Genomic DNA, 17,353 nt, shown 5'->3' with positions numbered 1-17,353 from the left:
TCAGGAGATTCAGGGTTGTGCGTGGCAAAACATGTCCCTCTGTTTTTGTGTCCTGCCGCACAAACGGCCGGCGGCAGGGCTCTTGTTCCCTGCTCTCGCTATTGCCACAGCAGGGCTGCGATATTTAGACCTAAGAGATGGGTTTAGGAATGGAAGGAGAGAGAACGCCTGTGTTCTGTAAGGGCTATGAATGCTGACCCTTTGTCTCCGTCTGCCGCTTTTCCTGTGCGGGTGATGAAGCTGTTTTACTTTTCTCTGTTGTTCCAGGTCTAAATAGCTGCGAAGCTGTCGCCGCTGTGGGTGCGCAATTTGTGTTGCTGTGTTTCTGTGGAGTTCTAGCTACGGCTCGCTTCTAGTGTGGCCAAGCGTCAAGGTAGGGCTTTCAGTTTAAAGCTTCAGAAGCGCTGCGCGCCGAGAAGGGTGTAGGTGAAACTGCTGTTGCGCCTGCAGCTGTGCTCGCAGGGATGCTGGGTGGCTCTGCATCAAACCGGCGAGGTGCGCGTGGACCTCCGTCGGGCTGCGCCCTGGGTGCGCGAGCGTGCGGTGTTTTTGCTGTTCCGGCTTGCACGTGCGAGGGCTTAACGTTTGATTTAATGCATTTCCTTTAACGGCAGGCTGTAGTTGGGCTCTAGACGGTATTCCTACGTGGGCACAAGAGCTGTGGAATGGTTAAGCTGTTGCTGTGCCTCCAGGTGACTTGTTCAGTAACGCTGTTTTTCCAGGTGCAGATGGATGAGTCGTGCAGGGCAACGGAGGAGGGCCCAGGGGAGCGCTGTAAGAAGGTGAGTCTGTGTAGTACTGGAGGGAAGATGTGACTGATGGCTATAGGGCTCCATTATGGGTTTTACTCTTTTTTTTTTTTGTGATCCGAGGGTGCTAAGCGATGAGCCGAGCGTGATCTGGGCCCTGGAGGTGAGTCAGGCAAGGTGACCGGTGCTTGGTGGGCTGGAGTAGGTGTTCTTTTTCAGGTTATTCAGGGTTTTTTCTCCTTCTCTTCACTTTCCCATCCCAATTTGGGGCCGATTCCCTCAAACGGGGACTTCCCCCTGTGGGGCTGCTTATGCAGCCTGGGAGCTGCTGCCTGGGCACAAAAATACCTCAAACCCCTTACTCTGGGTCTGCAATGGGGGGTGAAAAAACAGAAAGAATTCTGGTGGAAAGAAAACAACTTGGGGCTTCTGGGAAAGCCAACTCCAGCTGGATTTGTGCAGCTGGAAAGGAAAAAAAGGGTGGTGGTGGGGAAGGAACAACCACCTAAAAGCACCCACCAACCACTCTCATGCACAAAACCGAAAGTGAAAATGACCATTTTTTGTAGGGTAAAAGCACAAAAAGTCCCCACAGAACTCAGTAGTTTGGAAAAGCAACCCCAATTATTACATTATGTAAAGAAGGCGGGGAAAAAAAGAAAACCAAAACAAAACCCTATCACAACCCTGATGCCACATGCCTACCAGCAGTTCCTGGGGCTTATTCTGCGGGGGTGGGGAACCCAACCTTGTTCCCCAGGTTTGCTGTGCTGCTTCTCCTCCCTCGGGCATGCGGGGGGCAGTGGCATGGACAGTAGCAAGCACCAGACGTTTTTAAGCGGTCGAGAGGAAAGGACAAATGCTCGAGACGCTTTGCTGTTTGGTGCAGAGGCAATGAATGGTGCTGCTGGGGCTGCGAGGGGGAAAGGTGCAGAGGAATAGAAGCTCTGTGGATGCAGCCAAGTTATGGTTTCTGGATGGTATTAATCGAGAAGAGTAATTCAGATAATGCTGCTGCCCAGCGACCAGAATTGGGTACTGAGCCCGGGAGCCGCGCACGCGCGGTGGCGTCCCTGTGATCCCCATTGCTCTCTCCGCAGGTAACAGCCCTGCGATGCTGCGGTGCCTGCGAGGTAATGCCGCCGTGCTCGTTGCTGCTTCCTGGTAAGGAAAGGCCTCCTCCGCTCCTGCTGCAGCGTGGTGGTGTGTCGGACACGATTCCCTGTGTCGGGTGAGGCCTAGGGCTGCCGGCGAGGTGAGCGAGCGCCTTTGGTGGGTGCAGGGGTGTCTCCTTGTGTGCCTGCACTACTGGGGCTGGTGGGATGGGAAGCTTCAAACGACCCGCCGAGGCAGGCTTCTGGTATGCTAAAGGCGAGTGGGAGAGGGCAGCCCTAGGAGTTACTCGGGAGCTGATAGAAGGGAAGAGGGAAAGGAGGAGGAGGATGATGACCTTTTCCCCCTGCCCAGGGTGCAGAAGATGGCCGACTCTCCAGCTCACCAGAGCTCCCCCTCAGCCTCCCCTGGCCCCCCTTGCCCAGTGCGCCTGCTCCCAGCTCCAGCACGAGCGAGCTAGGCTACGTGCCGAGGAAGCCTCATCTCGTAAGAGCTGTAAGACACCCATGTGTTCTCTTCAGGTGGAGGACGGCCTAGAGTCTGGAGCTGCAGAAGAGGCAGGGAGGAGAGAAGGGGAAAGAAGCATGTGAACGGCTAAATTGTGCCAGCAGCGCTGAGAGCGAGAGTCGCGGTGAGTCCTGGGCCAGTGGGGCCCCGTTGCCTCTCTTGTGCGTCCTGGGCCCTCCCTGTCTCTCCCCCGGCCCCCTCTCTTTCCTTACCTGCTGCAAAATTTTATTTTTTCTTTTGGGCCCCCCCCGCACCTTCTTTCTCCGTCTCGCTCTGAGTGGCTCCCTGCCTCCCCGTCTTTTTCAGTCCTCCCTCTCTCTGTCCTGTAGCCTGTGGCTCCTTTTTCTATCTCCGCCTCTCTCTGCCTGGCTCTGGCTCCGTTTTTTTATTCCTCCTGCTCTGTCCTGTAGCCTGTCGGTATTTTGTCTTTCTCTGGCCCTCTTGGTCTGACTCCCTGTGTTACCGAAAAACGCGGTAAAATCGCAAACGACTCCTCAAGACCAATTTAGTATTAAAGAGCAGGCATTCTTTATTCACGGCGCCAGATGCACGGGGGATCGCTCCTCCTGGCGTGCGTACCTCACACACCTTTCCCGTACAATTTGTAGATCAAAATTTTACGTATTCATATATATTCATTATTGCCCTGTCTGCTGATCGGTACAAACTTGCTCGTTCCGTATGTAAATCGCTGCGCAGGCTCGGTTGTCCTCTTCCGTTGTTCTCTTCTGAGTAGGTGGTATTACTTGGGTCGGTGGTGGTCTGTGAGTCGGTGGTCGTGATCTCCCCCTGCCGGAATTACCTTTTTACCTTCTTGGCTAGTTTTCTCAGTCCGCTCCACGAAACCGCGTTTTGTCGTCCTTTTCTGACAGAAGCACGTTGTCTGTTGTTCTGCTGACGTTAACGATCGCCTAGGGACTAAAATGCAGATCGACAGACACACCGATTCGTACGCTCCATGTTCCCGTAATGGAACACCGTCTCTGGTTGGTTGATTTCATCGCTTTGGTTACACCTGTTCCTGTTGTTCAGTTTCTTCTTTTTTGGCTTTGTGTGATTCTCTCTGTGATTCTGTTTTTCTCTGCCTCGCTTTTCCCAGCTCCCCGTCCCTCACTTTGAATGCCCGTTATCCTTCAGCAGCTCACTCTCCCTTGGTTGCCATCCCCGTTTCTGAATTCCTCCTGCTTTGCCACGTAGCCCGTGGCTTTTTTCTTAATCTCTCTGTCTGCCTCAACGCTCCCCCCGCGCTTTTTCATTCGTCTGCTCTGTACCCTGCTACTGTTCTTGCCTTTCTGAGTTCTTCTCTGTCCAGCTCCCTTTCCCTGTTCATGAATTCCTGTTCTTCCTGCACCCGCCGCTGTTCCCTGTGATCTCCGTCTCTCTCTGTCCAGCTCCCTGTCCCTAGGTTTTAATTCCTGCCTCTGCCCGCTGTAGCCCGTCTAGATGTTTCTCTCGGCCTCTCTCTCTGTCCGGCTCCCTCTCTCTGTGTTCTAATTCCACGTTCTCTGTCACGTAGACCCGTGCTATTTGTTTGTCCTCATCTCTCTCTGTCCAGCTCCTTGCTGCTATGTTTTCTTTCTTCCCTCTCTCTCTGTCTTTGTAGCCCGTTGCTGTTGTTGTGTTTTTGGTTTTTGTTTTTTTTTTTCCCACTTGTTTCTTCGTTTGTCTCTGTCTGCCTCCCAGTGCCTGATCTTTAATTCCTCCTTCCCTGTTGGGCCGCTGTTCCTTTTTTCCATTCTACGTTGTGTTCTCTTTGGTCTCCTGTTCTTATTCATCAGTTCCCTCCTCGCCGCCCTGTGGCTTGTCCCCATTTTAGTGTTGCCTCTCTTTCCCTCTCTCTGGCTTCTTGCCCCTGTTTTTAAAATTCCTCCCTCTCTTCTCTCTTCCCTGTTGGCCGTGTGATCGTCAGCCTTTCTCCACCTCTTTCTGCCCAGCTCTCTGTGTCTATCCATTAATTCTTCCCTCTCTGCCCTGTAGCCTGTAGCTTTTGTCCTTTCTCCATCTTGCTGTCTCTGGCTTCCCCGTGACCCTCTTTTAGAATTGTTTCTCTCTTCTTTCTGTACGCATTGCGATTCCTTTTGCTCCCCATCTCCCTTTGTTTTGGGTGTTGTTTTGTTGTTGTTTTTCTGGCTCCCTGTCCCTAATTGTTAATTCTCTGCCTTCTCATGCTCTGTACCACGTAGCCCCGTGGTTTGTTTTGTGGTGTTCCCTCCCCGGCCCCTTCCCTCTGTCGTTGGCTGTCTCGGCTCCCTGTCCCCGTGGCTTCATTCTTCCCTTTCTGCCCTGTTCTTGTCGCTTATCTTGTCTTTCTCCATCGCGCTCGGTCCAGCTTCCTGCCCCTATTCTTCTTTCCTCCCTCGCTGTCGTGCTGCCTGCCCCAGGTTCTTTGTGCGTCTCCAGCCTGCTCCTCTTCCTTCTTTGTTGGTCTGTGTCCTGCTCTTCCCTCTTTCTGCTGCCTCTCTTCCCCTCTCTCTGCTGCTTTTATCTCCACCTCCGTCAGGCTCCCTGTCCTTCTCTGGCCGTCCTGTTCCCTGCCTCGTGCCTTCTCACTACACGCACACACGTCCCCCCCGCCCCGTCCAGCCGGATGCCGCTCTTCTCTTCTCTCTTCCTACTGTCCCGTGCCCTGCTCCTCACCTTTGGTGGCCTCCCCCTCTGCCCAGCAGCCCGTCGCCCCAGGAGCCAGGCGACGGACGGTCCGTTCCCTGCCAAACCGGGACAAGCGCGTGCCGTGGCTTAGCCCCAGCTGGCTATTCTGCACCAGGGAGCTGCTTGCTCACTCCACCCTCAGTGGGCTGGGGGAGAGAGCTGGAAGGGTAAGAGTGAGAAAAATCATGGGTTGAGATCAAGGCTGTTTAATAGGTAAAGCAAAAGCTGTGCGTGGAAGCAAAGCAAGGAATTAATTCGCTCCTCCTTTTCGGCGGGCAGGTGTTGAGCTGTTTCTGGGAAAGCAGGGCTCTGTCATGTGTAATGGTTACTTAGGGAGAGAAATGCCGTAGCCCCCGCCCTCCCTCCCCGCCCCCCCCCCAAGGACTCCCCCTTCTTCCCCCAGCTGCGTGTGCTGAGCATGATGTCAAATGGTATGGAATATCCCTTTGGTCAGTTAGCTGGGAAAGCTTTCCCAGCTGTGTCCTCTCCCAGCCTACTTGCTGGTGGGGCACTGAGAGAACCAGAAGAGGCCCTGACTGTGGAAGCAGTGCTCAGCAAGAACCAAAACATCTCTACATTATTAACGGTGTTTTGAGCATAAATCCAAAACGTATCCATTCCTAGCTACTGTGGAGAAAATGAGCACTATCCCAGCCAACACCAGCTCCGTGCGGCTGCGGCAACGGCGGCCGAGGTGGCCTTGGGGCAGGGGGAGCGTTGGGGACCCTGACCCACGAATGGCTCCTGGGACTTGTTACGTGCGCGCCTGCACAAACACCTGCCCTCTCCTTTGCCCTCAGGGCTGCGTTTGCGCTGCCTTTGCGTGGGGCAAGGGGCTGTGATGGAGCCCAGGGGAGGAGGTGGTGCACTGTGGGGGTGAGGGGAGGGGGCCCCCCGTTGCTGCTGCGCCTCAGCTGATGGCGGGGTCTGGATGGAGGAGCCCCAGGTGCGGGCGGTGGGGCTGACGGTGCCGGCTCCTCCCTGGAAAAGGGGTGGTGCCCGGCTCCGGGGGGCCAGTGTGAGCCGAGGGCGGAGCGGAGCTGTGGCCGAGCGTCAGCGGGCTGCGACTGTAGCGAGGGAGGAGGTGAGCGGGGGCTGGGTGGTGGAGCGCTGCGTCCCGGGTCAAGCCCCGAGGAGGGCTGCGGCGGGGCAGCGCCGGGTCGGAGCGGGCGGTGGGGAGAGCGAGGCTGTGCTGAGGGCTCGGTGGGGCTTCCGGGTGCATCGGCGGCCGGGACGGTGGCCCGCAGGGTCCGAGAGCGGGGAGGGCGGGCTGGCGGCGTGCCGGGAGCTGTGGTGGTGCGCCTGCCGGCTGGCCGTGCGGCCGTGTTGTGGCGCAGAGCGTGCCGGGAGGTGTAGTCCTTGCGGCGCGCGGCTGCCGGGCGGCAGTGTTGTGGCGCAGAGCATGCCGGGAGGTGTAGTCCTTGCGGCGCGCGGCTGCCGGGCGGCCGTGTTGTGGCGCAGAGCATGCCGGGAGGTGTAGTCCAGGCGCAGTGGCTGCCGGCGCTGTCACGTGGTTCGCCGGGGCGTGGCGGGAGGCGCGGTCTTCCGGCGCTCGGGTGCCGGGCGGCCGTGCCGCGTACGGTAGGCGCGGTGTATTTTTGGGGTTGGATTCGTGTTGATTTCTGGGGGCTTCCGGGTGCGGCCGCTCCCCGAGAAGCGGTGAGTTCCCCGGGAGCTGACAGAAGGGAAGAGGGAAAGGAGGAGGACCTTTTCCCCCTGCCCAGGGCGCAGATGATGGCCGCCTCCCCGGCTCGCCGGAGCTCCTGCTCAGCCTCCCCTGGCCCCCCCTTGCCCCGTGCGCCTGCCCCCAGCCCCGGCACCTCCCCTGAAGCGTGCCGCGTAGCCCTTGGCCGCCCCCAGGCCCTGTCGTGAAGGCAGCGAGCCGACCCTCAAGCGCACTGGATTCCCCCTCGGCGCAGGGGCCCGTAGCAGTAGTGCGGGCAAGGGGCGGTGTGTCCGGAAGCCCCTGCGCAAGGAGGGGCTTTGGTCAGGGTCGATCGACGGTAATGACGGTCGCTGTTTCTTCTTTCCCTCTCCCAGAGACCGTGCTGAGGACGTGGTTGTCTGTCTTTCCCCCGGGGATGCCGTCGACTGCGGCCGTCTCAGGCTTGCGTGGCTTCTCTCTGCCCGGCTTTGCCATCCTCGCGGCGCCGGGGCGAAAAGGGACACACAGAGCCCTTCCCGGCTGTGGACAGGAGCTGCCTCGGCTGAAGCTGGAGACACCAACGAAAGGTAAAGCAGAAGAAACTGAAGGCGCTCTGGCTGCCAGCTGCCTTCCTGCTGCAGGCAAGAGAGAGCCTGTCCCTGCAGGTGAGGGAGGAAGGATCCCCCTTCATAGTCCGCAGCGGGCCAGGCCACCAACGTGCACCGCAGGGTCCGTACGCGTAACCCGGAGTTGGGTACGGGCGTGTAGGGCACGAGCGAGCTAGGCTACGTGCCGAGGAAGCCTCATCTCGTAAGAGCGGTGAGACACCCACGTATCCTCTTTAGGTGGAGGTCGGCCTAGAGTCTGGAGCTGCAGAAGAGGCAGGGAGGAGAGGAGGGGAAAGAAGCATGTGAACGGCTAAATTGTGCCAGCAGCGCTGAGAGCGAGAGTCGCGGTGAGTCCTGGGCCAGTGGGGCCCCGTTGCCTCTCTTGTGCGTCCTGGGCCCTCCCTGTCTCTCCCCCGGCCCCCTCTCTTTCCTTACCTGCTGCAAAATTTTATTTTTTTTTTTGCGCCCCCCCCGCACCTTCTTTCTCCATCTCGCTCTGAGTGGCTCCCTGCCTCCCCGTCTTTTTCAGTCCTCCCTCTCTCTGTCCTGTAGCCTGTGGCTCCTTTTTCTATCTCCGCCTCTCTCTGCCTGGCTCTGGCTCCGTTTTTTTATTCCTCCTGCTCTGTCCTGTAGCCTGTCGGTATTTTTGTCTTTCTCTGGCCCTCTTGGTCTGACTCCCTGTGTTACCGAAAAACGCGGTAAAATGGGAAACAACTCCTCAAGACCAATTTAGTATTAAAGAGCAGGCATTCTTTATTCACGGCGCCGGATGCACGGGGGATCGCTCCTCCTGGCGTGCGTACCTCACGCACCTTTCCCGTTCAATTTGTAGATCAAAATTTTACGTATTCATACGTATTCATTATTGTCCTGTCTGCTGATCGGTACAAACTTGCTCGTTCCGTATGTAAATCGCTGCGCAGGCTCGGTGGTGGTCCGTGAGTCGGTGGTCGCGATCTCCCCCTGCCAGAATTGCCTTTTACCTTCTTGGCTGTTAATCTTGGCAGTCTTGGCTAGTTCTCTCAGTCCGCTCCACGAAACCGCGTTTTGTCGTCCTTTTCTGACAGAAGCACGTTGTCTGTTGTTCTGCTGATGTTAACGATCGCCTAGGGACTAAAATGCAGATCAACAGGTGCGCTGATTCGTACGCTCCATGTTCCCGTAATGGAACACCGTCTCTGGTTGGCTGATTTCATCGCTTTGGTTACACCTGTTCCTGTTGTTCAGTTTCTTCTTTTTTGGCTTTGTGTGATTCTCTCTGTGATTCTGTTTTTCTCTGCCTCGCTTTTCCCAGCTCCCCGTCCCTCACTTGGAATGCCCGTTGTCCTTCACCAGCTCACTCTCCCTTGGTTGCCATCCCCGTTTCTGAATTCCTCCTGCTTTGCCACGTAGCCCGTGACTTTTTTCTTAATCTCTCTCTGTCTGCCTCAACGCTCCCCCCGCGCTTTTTCATTCGTCTGCTCTGCTCTGCACCCTGCTACTGTTCTTGCCTTTCTGAGTTCTTCTCTGTCGAGCTCCCTTTCCCTATTTGTGAATTCCTGTTCTTCCTGCAGCCACCGCTGTTCCCTGTGACCTCCGTCTCTCTCTGTCCAGCTCCCTGTCCCTAGGTTTTAATCCCTGCCTCTGCCCGCTGTAGCCCGTCTAGGTTTTTCTCTCGGCCTCTCTCTCTGTCCGGCTCCCTCTCTCTGTGTTCTAATTCCACGTTCTCTGTCACGTAGACCCGTGCTATTTGTTTGTCCTCATCTCTCTCTGTCCAGCTCCTTGCTGCGATGTTTTATTTCTTCCCTCTCTGTCTGTCTTTGTAGCCCGTTGCCGTTGTTGTTTTTTTTTTTTTTTCCCCACTTGTTTCTTCATGTGTCTCTGTCTGCCTCCCAGTGCCTGATCTTTAATTCCTCCTTCCCTGTAGGCCGCTGTTCCTTTTTTCCATTCTACATTGTGTTCTCTTTGGTCTGCTGTTCTTATTCATCGATTCCCTCCTCGCTGCCCTGTGGCTTGTCCCCATTTATTGTTGCCTCTCTCTCCCTCTCTCTGGCTTCTTGCCACTGTTTTTAAAATTCCTCCCTCTCTTCTCTCTTCCCTGTTGGCCGTGTGATCTTCAGCCTTTCTCCACCTCTTTCTGCCCAGCTCTCTGCGTCTATTCATTAATTCTTCCCTCTCTGCCCTGTAGCCTGTAGCTTCTGTCCTTTCTCCATCTTGCTGTCTCTGGCTTCCCCGTGACCCTCTTTTAGAATTGTTTCTCTCTTCTCTCTGTGCGCATTGCGATTCCTTTTGCTCTCCATCTCCCTTTGTTTTGGTTTTTTTTTTGTTGTTTTTCTGGCTCCCTGTCCCTAATTGTTAATTCTCTGCCTTCTCATGCTCTGTACTACGTAGCCCCATGGTTTGTTTTGTGGTGTTCCCTCCCCGGCCCCTTCCCTCCGTCGTTGGCCGTCTCGGCTCCCTGTCCCCGTGGCTTCATTCTTCCCTTTCTGCCCTGTTCTTGTCGCTTATCTTGTCTGTCTCCATCTCGCTCGGTCCAGCTTCCTGCCCCTGTTCTTCTTTCCTCCCTCGCTGTCGTGCTGCCTGCCCCAGGTTCTTTGTGCGTCTCCAGCCTGCTCCTCATCCTTCTTTGTTGGTCTGTGTCCTGCTCTTCCCCTCTCTCTGCTGCTTTTATCTCCACCTCCGTCAGGCTCCCTGTCCTCCTCTGGCCGTCCTGTTCCCTGCCTCGTGCCTTCTCACTACACGCACACACGCCCCTCCCCGCCCCCGTCCAGCCGGATGCTGCTCTTCTCTCCTCCTACTGTCCTGTGCCCTGCTCCTCACCTTTGGTGGCCTCCCCCTCTGCCCAGCAGCCCGTCGCCCCAGGAGCCAGGCGACGGACGGTCCGTTCCCTGCCAAACCGGGACAAGCGCGTGCCGTGGCTTAGCCTCAGCTGGCAACTCTGCACCAGGGAGCTGCTTGCTCGCTCCACCCTCAGTGGGCTGGGGGAGAGAGCTGGAAGGGTAAAAGTGAGAAAAATCATGGGTTGAGATCAAGACGGTTTAATAGGTAAAGCAAAAGCTGTGCGTGGAAGCAAAGCAAGGAATTAATTCGCTCCTCCTTTTCGGCGGGCAGGTGTTGAGCTGTTTCTGGGAAAGCAGGGCTCTGTCATGTGTAACGGTTACTTAGGAAGAGAAATGCCGTAGCCCCCAAGGACTCCCCCTTCTTCCCACAGTTGGAACCCGCAGTTCGGTACGGGCGTGTAGTGCACGAGCGAGCTAGGCTACGTGCCTAGGAAGCCTCATCTCGTAAGAGCTGTAAGACACCCCCGTGTTCTCTTCAGGTGGAGGTCGGCCTAGAGTCTGGAGCTGCAGAAGAGGCAGGGAGGAGAGGAGGGGAAAGAAGCATGTGAACGGCTAAATTGTGCCAGCAGCGCTGAGAGCGAGAGTCGCGGTGAGTCCTGGGCCAGTGGGGCCCCGTTGCCTCTCTTGTACGTCCTGGGCCCTCCCTGTCTCTCCCCCGGCCCCCTCTCTTTCCTTACCTGCTGCAAAATTATTTTTTTTTTGCGCCCCCCCCGCACCTTCTTTCTCCGTCTCGCTCTGAGTGGCTCCCTGCCTCCCCGTCTTTTCAGTCCTCCCTCTCTCTGTCCTGTAGCCTGTGGCTACTTGTTCTTTCTCTGCCTCTCTCTGCCTGGCTCTGGCTCCGTTTTTATTTTTTTACTCCTCCTGCTCTGTCCTGTAGCCTGTCGGTATTTTTGTCTTTCTCTGGCTCTCTCGGTCTGACTCCCTGTGTTACCGAAAAACGCGGTAAAATCGGAAACAACTCCTCAAGACCAATTTAGTATTAAAGAGCAGGCATTCTTTATTCACGGCGCCGGATGCACGGGGGATCGCTCCTCCTGGCGTGCGTACCTCACGCACCTTTCCCGTTCAATTTGTAGATCAAAATTTTACGTATTCATACGTATTCATTATTGTCCTGTCTGCTGATCGGTACAAACTTGCTCGTTCCGTATGTAAATCGCTGCGCAGGCTCGGTGGTGGTCCATGAGTCGGTGGTCGCGATCTCCCCCTGCCAGAATTGCCTTTTACCTTCTTGGCTGTTAATCTTGGCAGTCTTGGCTAGTTCTCTCAGTCCGCTCCACGAAACCGCGTTTTGTCGTCCTTTTCTGACAGAAGCACGTTGTCTGTTGTTCTGCTGACGTTAACGATCGCCTAGGGACTAAAATGCAGATCAACAGGTGCGCTGATTCGTACGCTCCATGTTCCCGTAATGGAACACCGTCTCTGGTTGGCTGATTTCATCGCTTTGGTTACACCTGTTCCTGTTGTTCAGTTTCTTCTTTTTTGGCTTTGTGTGATTCTCTCTGTGATTCTGTTTTTCTCTGCCTCGCTTTTCCCAGCTCCCCGTCCCTCACTTGGAATGCCCGTTGTCCTTCACCAGCTCACTCTCCCTTGGTTGCCATCCCCGTTTCTGAATTCCTCCTGCTTTGCCACGTAGCCCGTGACTTTTTTCTTAATCTCTCTCTGTCTGCCTCAACGCTCCCCCCGCGCTTTTTCATTCGTCTGCTCTGCTCTGCACCCTGCTACTGTTCTTGCCTTTCTGAGTTCTTCTCTGTCGAGCTCCCTTTCCCTATTTGTGAATTCCTGTTCTTCCTGCAGCCACCGCTGTTCCCTGTGACCTCCGTCTCTCTCTGTCCAGCTCCCTGTCCCTAGGTTTTAATCCCTGCCTCTGCCCGCTGTAGCCCGTCTAGGTTTTTCTCTCGGCCTCTCTCTCTGTCCGGCTCCCTCTCTCTGTGTTCTAATTCCACGTTCTCTGTCACGTAGACCCGTGCTATTTGTTTGTCCTCATCTCTCTCTGTCCAGCTCCTTGCTGCGATGTTTTATTTCTTCCCTCTCTGTCTGTCTTTGTAGCCCGTTGCCGTTGTTGTTTTTTTTTTTTTTTTCCCACTTGTTTCTTCATGTGTCTCTGTCTGCCTCCCAGTGCCTGATCTTTAATTCCTCCTTCCCTGTAGGCCGCTGTTCCTTTTTTCCATTCTACATTGTGTTCTCTTTGGTCTGCTGTTCTTATTCATCGATTCCCTCCTCGCTGCCCTGTGGCTTGTCCCCATTTATTGTTGCCTCTCTCTCCCTCTCTCTGGCTTCTTGCCCCTGTTTTTAAAATTCCTCCCTCTCTTCTCTCTTCCCTGTTGGCCGTGTGATCTTCAGCCTTTCTCCACCTCTTTCTGCCCAGCTCTCTGCGTCTATTCATTAATTCTTCCCTCTCTGCCCTGTAGCCTGTAGCTTCTGTCCTTTCTCCATCTTGCTGTCTCTGGCTTCCCCGTGACCCTCTTTTAGAATTGTTTCTCTCTTCTCTCTGTACGCATTGCGATTCCTTTTGCTCTCCATCTCCCTTTGTTTTGGTTTTTTTTTGTTGTTTTTCTGGCTCCCTGTCCCTAATTGTTAATTCTCTGCCTTCTCATGCTCTGTACCACGTAGCCCCATGGTTTGTTTTGTGGTGTTCCCTCCCCGGCCCCTTCCCTCCGTCGTTGGCCGTCTCGGCTCCCTGTCCCCGTGGCTTCATTCTTCCCTTTCTGCCCTGTTCTTGTCGCTTATCTTGTCTGTCTCCATCTCGCTCGGTCCAGCTTCCTGCCCCTGTTCTTCTTTCCTCCCTCGCTGTCGTGCTGCCTGCCCCAGGTTCTTTGTGCGTCTCCAGCCTGCTCCTCATCCTTCTTTGTTGGTCTGTGCCCTGCTCTTCCCCTCTCTCTGCTGCTTTTATCTCCACCTCCGTCAGGCTCCCTGTCCTCCTCTGGCCGTCCTGTTCCCTGCCTCGTGCCTTCTCACTACACGCACACACGCCTCCCCCGCCCCCGTCCAGCCGGATGCTGCTCTTCTCTCCTCCTACTGTCCTGTGCCCTGCTCCTCACCTTTGGTGGCCTCCCCCTCTGCCCAGCAGCCCGTCGCCCCAGGAGCCAGGCGACGGACGGTCCGTTCCCTGCCAAACCGGGACAAGCGCGTGCCGTGGCTTAGCCTCAGCTGGCAACTCTGCACCAGGGAGCTGCTTGCTCGCTCCACCCTCAGTGGGCTGGGGGAGAGAGCTGGAAGGGTAAAAGTGAGAAAAATCATGGGTTGAGATCAAGACGGTTTAATAGGTAAAGCAAAAGCTGTGCGTGGAAGCAAAGCAAGGAATTAATTCGCTCCTCCTTTTCGGCGGGCAGGTGTTGAGCTGTTTCTGGGAAAGCAGGGCTCTGTCATGTGTAACGGTTACTTAGGAAGAGAAATGCCGTAGCCCCCAAGGACTCCCCCTTCTTCCCACAGTTGGAACCCGCAGTTCGGTACGGGCGTGTAGTGCACGAGCGAGCTAGGCTACGTGCCTAGGAAGCCTCATCTCGTAAGAGCTGTAAGACACCCCCGTGTTCTCTTCAGGTGGAGGTCGGCCTAGAGTCTGGAGCTGCAGAAGAGGCAGGGAGGAGAGGAGGGGAAAGAAGCATGTGAACGGCTAAATTGTGCCAGCAGCGCTGAGAGCGAGAGTCGCGGTGAGTCCTGGGCCAGTGGGGCCCCGTTGCCTCTCTTGTACGTCCTGGGCCCTCCCTGTCTCTCCCCCGGCCCCCTCTCTTTCCTTACCTGCTGCAAAATTATTTTTTTTTGCACCCCCCCCGCACCTTCTTTCTCCGTCTCGCTCTGAGTGGCTCCCTGCCTCCCCGTCTTTTCAGTCCTCCCTCTCTCTGTCCTGTAGCCTGTGGCTACTTTTCCTTTCTCCGCCTCTCTCTGCCTGCAGTGGATTCCCCCTCAGTGCAGGGGCCCTTGGCAGTAGCGCGGGGAAGGAGCGGTGTGTCCAGAAGCCCCTGCGGAAGGAGAGGCTTTGGTCTGGGTCGATCTGCGGTAATAACGGTTGCTGTTTCCTCTTTCCCTCTCCCAGAGGCTGTGCTCAGGATGGGGTTGTCTGTCCTTCCTGTTCGTCTCTTCCTCTCTCTATTCCTTTGCACTGGTCCCTCTCCCTATTGTTTATTGTTTTGCTTCTCTGAACCTTTTTTTTATTCCCAGCATTTTCCCGTGACAGGAGCGGCGAAGAAGGGAGCGGAGTATCGGGGTATCTGTGGAGAGAGCATCGGGTGTTCTCCTGTCTTTGCGGGGCTGACCCTGAGGAAGCGTGGCACGTGGGTCGATAGCATGAATATATATATTTTGTGGGTGCACAAATCCTTTTCAGAGTGTCAGAGGGGTAAGGGTTTTGTTCTGTTCAGCGTAAACATTGTTCTGTTTGGTGTATTTGTCGAAGACGAGAGTTTAGTGGGGGAGGAAGTCAGCTCTCTAGCTGGTTTGAGGTGGGCTATACGTGTTTGTCGGTCATCTCTCTCCTGCCAGATGTTTTGAACTAGTTGTATCTGGTTTTCCTAGGGAGTCACAAAGGGGTTTGGGGCTCCCCGGTGGCGGGTGCTGTGGCCAAAAGAGAAAGCAGGGTCACAGAGTGCTTCATTTACGGGGCTGGCCTCGGACATCTCCTGCACAAACTTCTGGTATGTAGTGATCGGGATTCGATTTCCTGAAGAAGGAGAGGATGATGGAGCTCATTATAAGAGCATAATCATTTTCTCTTCCTTTGGCAGTACGGGCACCCGAGGGCCAGCCTGCTTTTGAGGAACAGCATGAGGATGTCGGTGTCGACGCTCAGCAGTGGAAGGAAGCTTCTTTTGGAGGCCAAGAAGATGAAGTAGAGTGCGTATTTGTTGTGTTTGATTTTCATTGCGGGGATGGGGAGGGGTGGGACATGGAAAACGCGGTCCCGGGCAGGGGAGGTGTCTATGATGTGGGAGGCCGTGAGAGAGATCATGGACGCTGCTGGACAGGCGTTAGAACCCGTTGCTCAGGTTGGACGGACCCGGCAGAACCACCGCACCATCTTAAGTAATGCCTGCTCACGTACTGAGATTTTAGTAGTTGCCCCCGCATCAGCTTTGGCTTTTCCTCGTCGAGCTTGTGTTTTGGCAAGAAGCGTCTTTCGTTAAGCGTTTGGGTCTAAGGGGTGTCCGTGAGGCTACGTGGTGCCCATCCCCATGAGATTTTGTGACCATCAAGTGATATTCAGCATCCATCTTATGCCCGTCTCCTGTAACTACTCTGCAGTTTTCGCTTAAGGCTTGATAGCGCAGCGTTAGCTGAGGGCGGCATTTCCCCCGCTGGCCCCTCCACGCCGACGGCGTTTCCCCTGCCGGCCGCTGTCCGTTCCCTGTAACTGTGACTCTTGTCCCGGCAGAACCTTTGCCAAAGCCACCTTTGTGCTCCGCAGCAGTCTGTTTTCTGTCTCGAGTATGTTTCTTTTCGGTATCCGATACCCCAGAGCTGTGTACCGTTGGCTCAGGTCTCTTCTTGAGCTTCTGCGAGAAGAGAGAGCCTTCATCTGTTTTTATCCATGTGTCTCCTGGGGTGTTTTTTTGTTGTCCTTTACAATTTAGTTTTGCCCCAGCTACTGAGGTGTTAATTTAGCTGCTTCATACGGTTCCCGATACGCTTGTGTATTTCCACGTTTCTTTTCGTGTTTTTTGTCCTTTGAGACTGATCTAGTTCTGTTAAGGGACTGAGCGAGAGAGAGCGTTGAGGTGACTCCGAATGGTTGATGGCTTTACAATAAATGATTGACTTTATAACCAGAGATATTTTTTGAGAAGGGGTTCTTAAAAGATTTCGTTCTGCTTTGCCATTCCGCTGGGGTAGATGAGCCCCAGCCTTTTTTCAGGAGGCTCATTCTGCTCCTGGGCTTCTCTGGTACTGTTCCTTGAGTTGGTTGCAGGTTTTGAGCTGTCTAAGCTCTTTGGGTAGGTGTGTTTTGACATTCAGAGATGGGGAGGTTTCTGGTTGAGGTAAGAGATTAAGGAGCAGTCAAAGTTGAGCAGCAGATATATATTAGGAAGTACACTTGTACGAGCTTTTGTTTTCCCTTGGGTCAGTAAGTTTTTGTTGGGTGTTCAGGGGTAGCAAGATGGTCTAATAGTGTGTTTTGGATTATTTGGTTTTGTGGGGGTGTTATGGTTTTGTCTGGGTTTTTTTGTTTGTGGTTTGTTGGGTTTTTTTGTGTGTGGTAGGTTTTTTGTTTGTTTTGTCTTGTTTTCCAGGAATTTTGACTTGACTGAAGGTAGAAGCTTATATTTTTTCCACCGGTTTTGCCTGTGTGTTGTGCAAGTTGTTGACGTTATCTCTCAATAGGACTGATGGTGAGATGCTGCGGTAGGGGTTAGGGTGAGCGTGTTGTACGTGTCTGTATATGGAGCTCTAGCCTTCCTTCAGAAAGCAGCAGGGGCGTAATGCATAGTGTGTGTCGGGTTACGGAACTGCTCGTCGCCTTTCCCGATCGCCCGCAGAGTACCACGTTGTCCCGAGAACCTCTGCAGCTTGCGGCAGGTCCCTCGTAGATTATAAGCATCAGGGCTTCCGTTATTTTGTGGGCCTGTAGAGAGCACAGAGTCTGCGGGAAGCCGGAAGGTGGGAGGTGCTCGCAGAACGCGGGGCAGAGGTGGGAAGGGCGGCTCCCGAGGAGCGGCTGACAGAGGGGCTTTAGGGGTGCAAATACAGGGCAGGAGCTGTCGGGAAGGAGTGAGGTTCCTTCCCTAACAGTTCAGGAGGAGAGGAGGGGTTTTTGAAGTCTTGGTACCGGGGGATGGTTGGGAAAGGGGTGTTTAAGTGTTAGCTAATGGCCGCGTTCTGTGTGCAAGCAGCCTCCGGTAGCCCAGTCTCCTTCCCCGTATGTGTCAGCGCGGCCACTCGAGCGTGCTGTCTGCCGAGAGGTTCTCCACCCAGCTGTTCATGGAGTCGCTCAGGAGTGAGTTACCTACAAAGGGAGTGTGTGTCACTACACCAGCCATGCCCGTTTGCTTCCCGTATTGCTTTTGGCATTTGCCCTATCGGTGTCCGCCTGTGCTTGAGTCATCTGACACGAACTGTAATTTTTGTGTGTTGCGTGGTTTGACTTTTTCTTGCAGCTCAAGTAATAGGTCTAGGGTTAAGCAGGACAATTGAGTGAGGCGTGACAGCAAAGGCGAGCAGATGGCGTCGTGTGCTGTGACGGGGCAGGCTGTGAGGTCACTCGTCTGGGATTTCTGCCTTTGGGGTCTCTGTGTTGCCGAACAAGTCAGTCAAAAGGATTTGTTTGTTTTG

The 17,353-nt window shown here is 54.8% G+C and overlaps 1 protein-coding gene across 9 annotated transcripts in view; it reads left to right on the top strand.

The window, feature by feature from the left end:
* LOC142051361 (uncharacterized) overlaps positions 1 to 17,353 on the top strand; it is a 196,622-nt gene that overhangs the window by 159,610 nt on the left and 19,659 nt on the right. For 2 of the 9 annotated variants that reach the window (XM_075080506.1, XM_075080505.1), the window contains exon 1: positions 14,922 to 15,109. The exons of 1 other annotated variant lie outside the window; for it this stretch is intronic. In XM_075080506.1, the coding sequence (XP_074936607.1) occupies positions 14,956 to 15,109 (154 nt within the window). In that variant the 5' untranslated portion in view covers positions 14,922 to 14,955. 6 more of the 9 variants (XR_012658439.1, XR_012658444.1, XR_012658440.1 and 3 more) reach the window with 6 other exon arrangements.

Source organism: Phalacrocorax aristotelis, unplaced genomic scaffold (assembly GCF_949628215.1).
Source record: "Phalacrocorax aristotelis unplaced genomic scaffold, bGulAri2.1 scaffold_60, whole genome shotgun sequence".
In the NCBI taxonomy this organism is placed as follows: domain Eukaryota; kingdom Metazoa; phylum Chordata; class Aves; order Suliformes; family Phalacrocoracidae; genus Phalacrocorax; species Phalacrocorax aristotelis.
This window is presented reverse-complemented; position numbering and strand designations above follow the sequence as displayed.